This window comes from Nomascus leucogenys, chromosome 17 (genome assembly GCF_006542625.1).
Source record: "Nomascus leucogenys isolate Asia chromosome 17, Asia_NLE_v1, whole genome shotgun sequence".
Lineage (NCBI taxonomy): Eukaryota > Metazoa > Chordata > Mammalia > Primates > Hylobatidae > Nomascus > Nomascus leucogenys.
In genome coordinates, this window is record NC_044397.1 from 75,025,300 (window position 1) to 75,038,318 (window position 13,019).

The 13,019-nt window shown below is 44.1% G+C and overlaps 1 protein-coding gene across 1 annotated transcript in view; it reads right to left on the reverse strand.

Annotated features, from left to right (window-relative positions):
• Nucleotides 1-3,273: 3,273 nt before the first annotated feature.
• Nucleotides 3,274-13,019, reverse strand: part of MTURN (maturin, neural progenitor differentiation regulator homolog) — a 28,043-nt gene continuing 18,297 nt past the window's right edge. Inside the window, exon 3 of the mRNA XM_030795971.1 lies at nt 3,274-8,600. Within this exon, the coding sequence (XP_030651831.1) occupies nt 8,490-8,600 (111 nt within the window). The 3' untranslated portion in view covers nt 3,274-8,489. The remainder of the gene's footprint in view (nt 8,601-13,019) is intronic.

Genomic DNA, 13,019 nt, shown 5'->3' on the forward strand with positions numbered 1-13,019 from the left:
CTGGGTCCAAATCCCAGCTCTGGCACTTATTAGCTGTGTGATCTTGTGAGAGTTACTTAGATTCTCTGTGCCTCAGTTTCCTCATCTGTAAAAAGAGAATATCAACCATAATATCTACCTTATAGGACTGTTGGAAGGATTAGTTAAAAGAAACTTGGTACGGTGTGTGGTACTCAGCAAGGACTACATAAAAGTTTGTTACAAAAAAATTTTTGTATGTAAAAGCACACACAGGTGGGGCATATTTACTCAGCACTGTTGGCTTCATGACAAAAACAATTGAAAAGTCATCAGACTGTTCTATACTTGCAAAGAATATAGTCCACACTCACGAGGATCCAAACCCAGCATTTTGAAATCTAACGGTACTAATGAAACCACCGTTATGCCACTAAGTGCTAAGATGTTAAGACTGGGCTTCCATCGTGCCTGTGACATATTTGTTGTCCTTTCCACCAATGTATCTTCTCAGTGAGTGAAAGAACCTCAGGGTCCAAGGCTCATCTAATCACCCAGCAAAGAATAATTGTCAATACTATTTGTGTTGTGGGTCAAGCCTTCCTTAGTAGACAGGAACAGTAAACCCTGAACAGAAGGGGCAAGGGAAAGAGAAGGGAGGAAAGCCTTTGTATTGTTTCCCCTTCCTGTTCCTTATCGGGCCAAAATGAAACCCCGGGGCAAAGCCGGGAGCCTCTGTGGCCTCCCAAGGCTGCCTCTGGTTTTGGACTTGAATTCCGGTGGTCTGTGAAGCCTGTGGCCATCACTGCACAGTGCTCTTGGGTCTTGTACTTTGGGGAACCACAGGTATGTCTGCAAGTTTTTAGGGGCTCCCAACTATCTCAGTTCTGGCCAGACCTCCTGAAGATGCTTAAATCCTCCCCTAGCCCACCCCTGACCTGTGCAGGCTTCAGGGAGCCAGATATGGATTCTAGGTAGAAACCTGTGTTCCCTGATGTTCCACTGGAAGTTGCAGAGTTTAACAGGCTACAGGGCTAACAAATATTTTGAAAGGCCTTGGAACACCCAGCATCCTCCCACCTTGCTCCAAGCAAAATGCAATGTGCCTTCCATCTCATCTTTGGCATTTCCCCAGCCCTTCTCAGCATGAGCTAAATGCCACACTTCATCGACCAGTCAATAAGTCATGTTTATCGAACTGTGTGTGAGGCAGGGGTGTGGGAGCTGCAGAGAAAGATGGGTGAGCAGGGAAAAAAACAACCCAGTCAAATGTTAGGGTTTATGTATAAAGAAGGCTCTTCCCTTCTCTTTCCTCAGCCTGGACATTCGCCAATCCTCCATTCCCAAAAGTTCCATAAGGAAATGGGCATCATGATTACCCTGAACTCAAAAGCCCTTTCTTTATGTGGTGCTGACCTCTAGAGGCTTCTAATTAAAAAGCATCCCAAAAGGCCAACTTAATTTTACTGCTGGTTTTTATACTGTACATTGTTGCCATATTTCCCAACAAAATAAGGATAAAATCTTTCTGTTACTTTAAATGATCCCTAAAAAAAATGCCTATCTTGTTCCTTGACTGCGTAATTAAAACTTGCCCAGATCATTACAAACGTCATTGTTTACTCCAAAAAGGAAAAAAGGAGGGTCAGAGATAGGGAAAGTACTCCAAAGTTTTTTTTGCCTATTGTGGTCCTAAGAGGAAAGCACAGTGCCAGCTTTTTCAGGATGCATTTCTTGAGTTTCCAAAGGGCCAAGAGACAGGAATGTTCATTCACTCTGATTTGGCAGGGCACGGCGCAAAACCACCCTGACAGACACTCAGGTACACGGACAGCAAGTCCACTTTGTCCAGCCCCGGTGTGGCGTCCAAATGCTGGGTGGTGGGTCTGGTTGTGTTTATTTTGTTGTCCTTCGACCCACACCTGTACACAAAGAACTCTATGACAATGGAGGATCCCACTTGGCCCAACTTCACTATGGAAACAAGGCTCATTTCTAACTGGAGTGAGACTGTTGATCACATCCTTAAGCTAAACACCCCAATTTTATTTTGTTCTAGTTCTGACTCCTTATCACTCTCACGAAGGGAGGGAAAGGTGTGGGAAGGCAGGAGAAAACATGCAGGGACATAAGCATTTGGGCTAACACACAGCCACGATATCAGCTGGCGTCTTCAATTCTAAAAGGGATCCTAGGGGAAAGGGCTTCAGAATCCCAGAAGGACAGTTTTGCCAATCCTGGCCACCCCACCCTGGTTTTGTGTTTCCATCATAACTGTGCTTCATGTCCTCCCTACCGACTCCTGACTGCCCTAGACAAGTCAGGGCTAGTGCCCAAAGGGAACTCGGGGACAATTCTCCCACTCTGTATTTTTACAGATGAGGAAACAAAGCCGGAAGTTGGGGGTGTGGGGAGGGGACATGCCTAGGGCCACAGTCAGCCCAGGAGGAGTCTGGGCTAGAACCTCTTGCCCTCAGCCACTGATTTCAGAATGATTACGCGGGGGAAATGTGGGTATTTTTAACACCAGTCCCTGCACTTAAAGGGGCCAACCTGCATTTTATAAACTCTATCTGTGAGACGGATACAATAACTGTAACAAAGGAAGTCCATAAGTAAGGCTTCGCCTGCCCCTGCTGCTGCACCACGAGCAGGGTTGGGACTGCTGACACACAGCTCACCACTTGAGTACAATCTCTAACAGCCACATGGAAAACAAAGGACCACACACTATCTAACATACACATAAGCCTTTATGCTGTGCCTGTGAAGCCAAGCTCAAATCTAATCGAATCTAATGGGTCTCTCTATGGAGACCCATTCATTTGGAGAAAGAAACTCGCTCTTAATCAAATAATAGAACTTACCATCAACTTCCAGATGAGTTATTTAAATGCCATGTTTAGTGAACAAATAACCGGGAGGAAGGTGGTGGGGACATGGTGTCATGTCATAGAATGACCACAGAATACAGATTTCTAATTAATGCCACAAAGAATTCCTAAGTAGGCTAGAAAAAAATAGGATTCTCAAACACAAAACTAAAGTATTGGTTCAAAGATAGTAGAAAATTACTAACTACCAGTTATAGCATCAGAATAGACATACGAATGCATCACACAGAAATGATTAATCTTTGAACAATGGCAGTGTTTCATGTCACCAGCTCCTCCCTCTCTTCCCACAGCCTCCTCATAAACAGCAACCACACAGCGAGCTGCCGGTCCTTTACTCTTTGCTCTTCATTTATAAGCCACACTAGGTGTCCTTTAGGACCAAACATTGTGGAGGCAGAAAAAAAAAGGCAAACACCACCAGAGTTTGAAAGGCTCTTTAATAGCAAGCGAATGGTAATTACATGGTCGGATGAGGTCCTCACTCTCAGGGGAGGGAAGAGGGAGCAGAGGTGGACAGGGTGCAGTATAGGATTTACACTGTTTGAAGCATCTAACGAAGGGCAACAGTTTTTGGCAACCCAATTCACAGTTTTGTAATTTACAAGAGATTTCTTTGAAAGGAAATAGGAAGGCAAAGAAAGCACACATACCCTACCGGCAACACTTGTTGCCTAAAAAAAAAAAAAAAAAAAAACCAACCAAAAAACAAAAACCCAACAACTATTCCTTGCTTTTGCTTCTTGTATAGATGACTAAATTTTGCTCTCATGCTCAAATTAAGACTGGATCACGGATAGTGAAGATCTGCCCTAGCATTGAAGATTTACTTCCTCCTCTTCAGAGCTGACATTTGTACCGTGCACTGCCCTTATCTTTATCTGCCCAGGTATCAGAAGAGGCTTAGTAAAAAATGAAACTTGAGAAACAAAACAGAAAAACAGGAAAAGGCAGTTTACAAAGAACAGACTGTCAGCTTTCTCTCTGGTATCAAACAACTTGAATATAGCTCTAAGCAAATTAAAACGTTTATTTTTATGTGGCCTGGCATCTACTTTTAATCGCTTGTGCCTATTCAGCCTTACAGTGCTTTAAATGGGGTTTCTAACGTGAAATGCTCATTGCTACTATATTTTTGTAATCCAGATTTAAATAAAAATATAAAAGACAACATATTATTTAACAATTTGTCGGATGAGCAGAAGCTATAGATATTTTACCATGGACACCCATTGCCATGGACACCACATGCTACCAGCATTCTGGCAGGTTTCAGAATTACTCTCTATAAAATCTAAAAGACTTCAGCTTCTTGTGTCATACCTGTTATCACTAAACTGGGGGAAGTGACTGGGTCTTTATGAAAGAGGATCAGTTTTTAATTCAAAGAAATTTTAGGCTTCTCCGAAGACTGGGTGATCGGCAATGGCATCTCTTTGGAGCTAACACCCACTGCAGGGGAGAGGGGTCTGTGATCGCTTAAGCATTAATTGTGCTCTTTCTACAACCTTGAAGCACAGTGAGGAGGTTGGCCCTGCCCTCTGGCCTGAGGGGGCACTCCCGCTTCCTCCCCGCTGCCAAGGAGACCCAAGTTTGCTTTGTGATTTACCTGCCAGGTGCCTGGAGCCCCTCTCAGATCTGCCTGCACTTGGGAAAGACAGGCTTCTCAGGCTGGCAGCTGGTTTTAATGAAGGAAAGAGCCCCACCAGATGAGCAGGGTCCCCGTTGGTCTCCTTGGCTGGGGGGCACTTTTAAAGTGGCAAAGCCATGCCAACACAAGGCATTGCCTCTCAACATACAGTCAGTTCCTTTGAGGAAAGCAGGCCCCCAGTGAGACAGCCATGAAAATGAAAACAGTTTTCCTGGGGCTCAGGTGGTAACTGTCAGACCCCAACTCTCCCATTCTCCCTTATTCATCTCCTCCCACCCCAAGTGAAGTCCCGCCTATTCCTTCATGCCTCTCTGTGGGAAATCAGATCTGTTCATACCACAGTTTCCCAACTTGTGAATTTTAACATGCAAAGCCTATTCCTAAAATACAAATTACAATGACACTTGGGACCACAGCTCCCCTAGGTCCATATACATTGTGCTCTTATGAAACAGAAACAATATTCAGAAATATATTGTGCTAGAGACGGTTTCTGTTTATACACGAAAGATGACAGCAACTATAAAGGAGAGAAGTTTTCATTGAAGTACACTGGAAACCTAATTCTGGCACGAGGACACAAGGAGGATCCCTACATAAGAGACTTTTCACGCTCTGCCTGTGGAAAACCAAATTGCACCATGTGCTACTTTGGGCCTGGGAGACAGGAGTGGACACCTGAGTGCAGGTGAATCCACAGTGGTGACAGGCACTACACAGGGCCTCACCTTCCTCCCTGGCTCTGTACTTCACTCTGATTCCTTGACGTCTGCTCAATATGGTGATCAGGCTGAGGAAACCAGGCAGCATAAGAACAATGTCTCTAGGACTCACTTAAACCCAGGATTATGGTTTTGTAATGTTATCAAGGCATGATTTTGGATTTCAGAGCTGGCCCAGTGAACAAGCAATCAAGCATTCCTCATTCTCTCTCTTTCTCCCTCTCTCACATATACACACACACTCTTTCTTTCTCTCTCACTTTACTTTCACTGCCACTTTCTCTCTACTGGATAACAGGGCAAAAAGTACTGGCACTCATCTTTCACTTTCTTCCAGCTATTCTTCCTACACATCTCCCGCTCTCGGGTAAGTTAAACATAACCACTTCCAAAGCCCCAGTCTGCCACGGCACAAAGAAAAGCCATGTCTCCACAGGCAGAGCATGTATAGCTGAGATAAGTCCTCTGGGGCCTCACCTTTCCCTTTCCTCTAAGGAAGAGAATTTCATCAGCCCCATGAGATCGAGCCCTCAGGGGCTTGGGCACTCACAGACCAACATGTTCTAAGGTAGTGCGGGGATCAGCATCCTAAAGGCAACACCTTGGCAAGATCCCACATGTATTTTCTTCTCGAATCCCTAAAAGTTTCCTTGACTGTTGCTCCTTATTCACACATACACATAAGGCAGGCACAGAAGGGCAGTGTTTACAGCTGGAAGGGCAAACGCCCCTTGTTCACAGACCAGTTAGACTTGTCAAGGTCACACAATCCTTGGCCGACTTGAACTAGAACCCAGGTGTCTCTCCTGCGTCCAAGGTCGACACTCCTCCCACACCGCTGCCACCTTCTGGTGAGTAAATGTGTAAGTCTGTGAAGGGTCAGGGATGTGTTTCACCATGGAACCATTTCCATAACAGAAACCACAGGCTGCCAGGCTCACTGACTGCAGCTTTGCACCATGCATGGCCCTGCTTAGAGCAGCCACAGCGCAGGAAGAAGTGAGTGTGTGGGCAAGTGTGTGAGCACGAGAAGGGATGTGTACGCATTCAGAAAAAGGAAGTCTCAGAAGAAACAATTCGATCTTCTAATGCTGTTTGGGATTTTGCTATGGAAATTAAGTAACATACAGACATGTTCTCTGTCTCCTACCCTTAGTGCAAAACAAAGCCCAGAATTCTCATCAGCCCACAGAATGGCCGAGTCTATCTCCACTCAATTTTTATAAACAGAGAACATTAACATGATAATACCAACATGTATTTGGTCAAAGTCTAAACACTTTTTTGATAAAATACATTTTATGTTAACATCCATTCCATTTCCAAACATACGTAAATTTAGATTTTAAGCTTCAATGTATAAAATTTCAGTTTACCTTCCAATGGAGCAAGCTAGTAAAGCTTCCTCATTTCACTTGCAGAAGTCATTCTTGTGGCTTACTGCATTAAAATAGAGGTTACGAAACCTGGGCGACATCTATGTAATATATAGCTCACAATCACCTTTGCTCATGAATGGAGCCAATCAGAACACAGGCAGGGCTGCAAAGGGCAGAATATGCTCACCCCAATGGACGAAACACTAAGTTGTGTTTTACTAATAGGCTACTCAGAAGGAAATTCATTTTACTTGAAATTAACCTTTAGTATGACTTTTCAAGAAAAGAACACAAAGTGGGTACTGAAGCACAGATGGAAATCACTGTACTATTATTTTACCCGGTGACTTAAAACTGGAGTACGCTGTTTTACCACGAGCAGCCGAACTCCTCACAGCACCAATCAATTAAACAGAAAATGTCGAGACAATCAGGTTTACACCGACATGCCTGGAAGATATACAAGACTCCCATAAGTTCTGTGGCCTCTGCTGCTACTGCTTGTTTTTAATTCAAAACTTTGACAACCTAACAGGCACATGTGTGACTGTTTAAACATACCCACCCCAGATGCTAGGTTTAATCTAGTGTTGTAAAGGAGGCATTCCGCATCCTAAGTTAACTAGAACCAGGGATGCAGAAGGGTCCAGGAATAATTCCATGTTAGCATTACAAAGGATGTCCCCAGTAAGTAATTGTTGGCTAAATGATAACAGCAGTATTTCAGTTATTACAGAAGTTGTTTCTGTGAGTTGTCTGAGTATCTTGATTATTAAAACGTCCCCTTTTAACCAAGCTAACCCACGATTAAAAGATTCCTACCTTCATGTCCCTTTACAAATACACCACAATTAAGTCCCTCGAAATATGTGATTAAATTGTTAAATAAATTACACAATGGAATCCTTTTCTTGACTTTTTTTTTTAAATAAAAGACTTAAAAAGTAAAGAAGGATTCTATCATATTTTTAAACACTTTTAATCCTGGTTTACTTTTCTAACAAATTTATCTATGGCTTCAAAGTTTAAGTGGCACTTGAATTCTGGATGTTTTCATGATTTAACAAGTGGCCATCTCATTAGAAAGAGAGAAGGTAAAATGTTTCATTTTATACGTGGGACAGCTTATAAACAGCTTTAAAAATCAATAAATTATATCTTTCACCTCATCTATATTTTCCACTATAGACTTTAAAAGTGGCTTTGGAATTAGCATGTTTTGAAACAATCGAACAAGCAAGTAACATTTACACCTAACCACGAACCAGTCGCTACATACCCAGGTAACTCAGTAATGGCAAAACACTTAAAGGCTTCTGGGCCTCTCTTACCCTCTCAGTCCAAAGCTAAGTGATTATCCTTTCCTGCCCTTGTATTTGCACTTGTGCAGTTTAATGACTAGATATTAAAATTCATGCTTTATAAGCAAAACCTTTCACTTACGGACACTTAAAAAGTACATAAAAAGTGCAGACTGCATTTCTTCTCTGCCATGCTTTCCCTCAGTAAGGTCACCTGTGAGGACTCAAAACATATCCTTAATACATTCAGAGTTCTCTACATTCGAGTCAGCGAATGTTAATTCTCCAACATAAACTCAAGAGAATAGTCAGCCACAAAATGGACTCTAAATTCAAAATGGCAAAGGCTACCAAGACAACTCCATAGAAACCCCACTGAAGCGGGAGTGAAATTCAGGTCACTTCTGAGCAAAGCTCATCACAGATATTTTGTGGTCGTTAAAAAGGTATTTCATTTTAATTTGGATGCTGGGAGCCAGATGTCCTATTTTGAAGTGCTAATGCAAAATGCTAACCCAGGAGGGGCAGTGACTCCACCTAGGTTACCATGGGGCTCACTCTCCTTCTCAGGGGAGCCCCCAGATTTACTGCTGACTGACCCCCATCTGGGGGTGGTCTGCCTCTGGCTCCTCTTCTTCCACGTCAGCACTGTACTCTTCAAATGCATCGTCATCTGCATCCGGAAGCCCCAGTAACTACAGGGAGAGAACAAGAGAAAAGCAGCTGTGAGCGCCAAATGGACCACAGGCAGGAAGACGACCAAAGGCATCGGATCCACGTTAAACAGTACTTAACCCAGCAGCTGCAGACTTCCCCGTCAACCACTCCTACAACGATTTTCATAAACTTGTTAGACAGAAATGTCAATCCTTCAATGGATTAGTGCCCAAAGGGCTAGGTTTTACTGGGGAGCCTGGAGAGTCTCTATTTTTAAGTATCAAAATGTGGTACCACATATGCACAGAGAGCTAGCTATGTGCCCACACAAACATCTGGGATGTTAGCAGTAGTGTGAAATGAACTGTGCTCACTGTCCCATCAAGATGTCAAAAACCGATTCTGTATTTTCTGTCCTAAAAACACATGGTGCTATTATTTATTGGTGCTATTATTTATAACACATTTCTAAAAATATAGATAACTAAGATGTTCAACAGCAAAATGGTTATGGTGTTATTGAAATGGAATCTTACGTATCCACTCAAAATGGCATTTTTGAATGACTTGGTGACATAAAAAAGATGCACATAAGTATAAAAAGAGCATGACAAAATTGCACTTTTATTATGATACAGAGTTTTTGTTTGTTTGTTTGTTTTTGAGAGGGAGTCTCGCTCTGTTGCGAGGTTGGAGTGCAGTGGCACAATCTCGGCTCACTGCAACCTCTAATTCCCAGGTTCAAGCAATTATCCTGCCTCAGCCTCCTGAGTAGCTGAGACTACAGACGTGCACCACCATGCCCAGCTAATTTTTGTATTTTTGGTAGAGACAGGGTTTCACCATGTTGGCCAGGGTGGTCTCGATCTCCTGACCTTGTGATCTGCCTGCCTCAGCCTCCCAAAGTGCTGGGATTACAGGCATGAGCCACCATGCCCGGCCCAGAGTTTCTTTATATATGTGTGTATGTATATATATTTATATATTTTTAATAGAGACAGGGTCTCACTATGTTGCCCAAGCTGGTCTCCAACACCTGGACTCAAGCAATCCTCCTGCCTCAGCCTCCCAAAGTGCTGGGATTACAAGCATGAGCCACCACACCTGACCCGGAGTTCTTAAAATTTATATACATATGCATAGAAAAAAGACTCCAGTAAAATACACCCGAATTTTAAGTTTTTTTTTTAAGATTGTCAGATTACGGGTAATTTTTTCCTTTTTATCTTTTCGTATTTTCCAATTGCTGTATAATTATGTGGGAAGTTCAAAATAAACATTGTTTTTTAAAGCACTGGCTGGTCTTTGGTTAGAAACTAAGTGCCATTTGCTAGGTCTGATCAATATGAACACCACCCCCTGGTGCAGGCAGGAAGCCACAACCCTAGCTGGCGGGCCTGCCTGTGATACCCAGGCTTCTGTCTCCTGGTGCCTTCATGAGATCTGCAGTCTGTGTGTGGCCCAAGTACTTCTTACATAGGGGTGTCCAGGGCCATCAATTTCAAGCACCTTCGCTGAGTGGCCCTAATGATCTAAACACTAACTACATCAAGACAGTAAAAAGAAGACTGACCATTCTGTTCAACTGCATTGCCTCCCTGGTGTCCTGCCACCCCCTTCCTCTCACTCCCTCCCACTGCTGAAATGGGGAAAGAGAAAGCGGAGTCCTGATGAAAATAATTCCTTCACTCTGAAGTTCTCCAGCTGCAGCTCTCCCAGGTCTCCCAGCGCCCTATGAACACATTCAGGACAAAATCATCTGCTAGGCATCGTTGGTCACACACTGCATGTGGCCTGCCAAGGCGTACACAGTCAACCGCAGACACATGCTCGCCCCTTAGAGCTGGGCATGCCGCAGCTGCCTCAGAGACTCTCTGGATGTGGAGGGGAAGGGCAGGAAGAGCGCTCTCAGCTCCCCGGAGAGGGTGCTCCAATCTTGAGTGTGCTTGGGAGAAGCAAATCTCTTTTTCTGGCTCCTGTCTCCCTTCCTGATTTTAGTAAATGGAATAAAAAACAAAGTTTGCCTCTAAAGACAGAAAAGATGACTAGTCGTAAGGCACGTCGATGACTACACTTGGTGGTCAATTTTTTATTTGGAGAGCTGCTCAATGACATAGCAAGGTGAAAGTGTCAAATAAGTGGTAACATTTAAATAGCTGGCAAAATATAAATACTATTGCCACCACCAGGAACTCCAAAATTACCTAAACACCTAAACAACATATATATTTGTTCATTGTATTGAAGGGATGTCACTAAAAGAGAAATGACCAGTTGGTTCCCTCTTACTTAACAGACCTGACAGGGAGTGGCTGCCTGGAGTTTCAGGATTCTGAGGCCCCGTGGAAAACACTGTGGTCAACTAGCAATGGCTGTCCTGCATGAAAGGGGCGCAGCTGAGGTGTGCATCTGCATATTTGCCGTCTTTATCCAAAAGAGATGTACCACGGGTGATTCTGTTCCATAACACCCCTAGGTGATTCACATTGACCCAAACCATAGGTAGCACTCAACACCCTCCCTCTCTTCAGTTTAGGTGCCTTATTGAAAAAGACCCAGGAAACCAAGCACGTAGCCATGACCACCTCTCTTCTGCAGTTCCTTTTTCCAGCTCCCTATCTTACCTCAGATGAAACCAACGCATTTACTGACAGGTCCCCGGGCTGGAAGTTTTCTGACTGCTCTTTCAAGAGCTGCTCACTCACTGCCCTTCTGGAAAGGGGAAAGAGGAGAGGCAGTTCTCTGTGGCCTTCTGGACTTTTGAGGCACCTTAGTATAGGGTCTACAGATTTATTGACAGGGTGTGTGGAAAAAGACACTGGCACTAGAGTCCAGAGGCCAGAGCTCTAGTTAGCTGGAGACCTCTGCCAAGTCACCACGTTGCTGAGCCTCAGTGTCCTTCTCTGTAAAGCGCCACAATACCTGCTCTATCTCACAGAGTAACTATGGAGATGACATGAGAGATTGAAGGCGGCCATGATCTGCAAACTATGGAGCCTTATGTAACTACATGTGATGTGATGTGATGTAATCTAGTTATATTATCTCTAAGGAGCTAGGGAAACTGGGAGTGGCCAAGAGAGTCACTCCTTATCTGTAAGAAACACGTGAGCCTATGGCCTATCCCAGGGAACATGGGTCGTTATAGCGGATTAAAATCGGCCCTGAGTTCTGGGTTAAATGAATGTTGCCAGGTGGAGGTCATTAGGGGGAGGGTGTTGAGTGAAAATCCTATATACACTGCACACTGACTGCAGGAGGTTGCGGTTTTCCTGCCCAGCCCACCACCACGGGACCACGTGGTTCTTCTGCCAGCCTGCCATCACTGGACTGCATGTAAGGCGATTCTCCTGCCCAGCCCCTGCCGCTGGACTCTCTCCCCTGTATGTCAGCACAGTGAAACCCTGTGTCTCGTTTGCTGGCTCTGGGTCTCTTCTTCGGCCTCTTGAACCTGGTGCCTTCCCTACTGAGGTTAAAGGGGGTTTAGGCCAGGCACAGTGGCTCACATCTGTAATCCCAGCACTTTGGGAGGCCGAGGCGGGCAGATCACTTTAGGACAGGAGTTCGAGACCAGCCTGGCCAACATGGTGAAACCCCATCTCTACTAAAAATATGAAAATTAGCTGGGCGTGGTGGCGTGTGCCTGTAGTCCCAGCTACTCGGGAGGCAGAGGTGAGAGAATCGCTTGAACCAGGAAGACAGAGGTTGCAGTGAGCCGAGATCGTGCCATTGCACTCCAGCCTGGGCGACACAGCAAGACTCCGTCTAAAAAATAAAATAAAATAAAAAAGGGGTTTGGCACAGCAAATGCACTGTCTTAAGCAGAATTACACACATTAATTCCTTTACTCCTAATAATAACCTTGTGTTGGATAAGACCTGAAGAGGTTGAATAACTTGCCCAGAGTCACCCAGTAAGTGGCAGAGCCAGGATTCAATTCAAACCTGGGTGATCTGACAGCAGACTTCACACCCCTACCCACCAGGCCACCCAGGAGACTTCCATTCAGCTGTTAATGCTGTTCCTATTAGCTGGAGGTTTCAATGTTTTCCGCTGAGGAATAAATCTTTTTTAAAAATGCAATATGAAATGCTACTGTCTAAATTTATGAGGAGGGACAATTTGGAAGCACGGATAGAAAGCACCAGAAATAGACTGCCTGGAATTCTAAAGGACATATCTTACAGATATATAGTAATCTAGCATCCTCACCTCTATGCTTAATCCCACCTACAGTGGGCAAGTCTAAATTTAACTTCTGGATCCCAATTTTCAACAGTCAAGAAGAAGAGACAGGCATACACACAGACTGGGAAGAATTCTGGAGCCCTAGCTTTTACTGCAACCACACATTCTCATACTGAAAAGGTGGGCCAAAAAATGAAAGTGATTGGTATATTTAAATTATTCCTGACAGTTATAATCATTTATTCCTATTTCAGTGAATTTTTTTTCA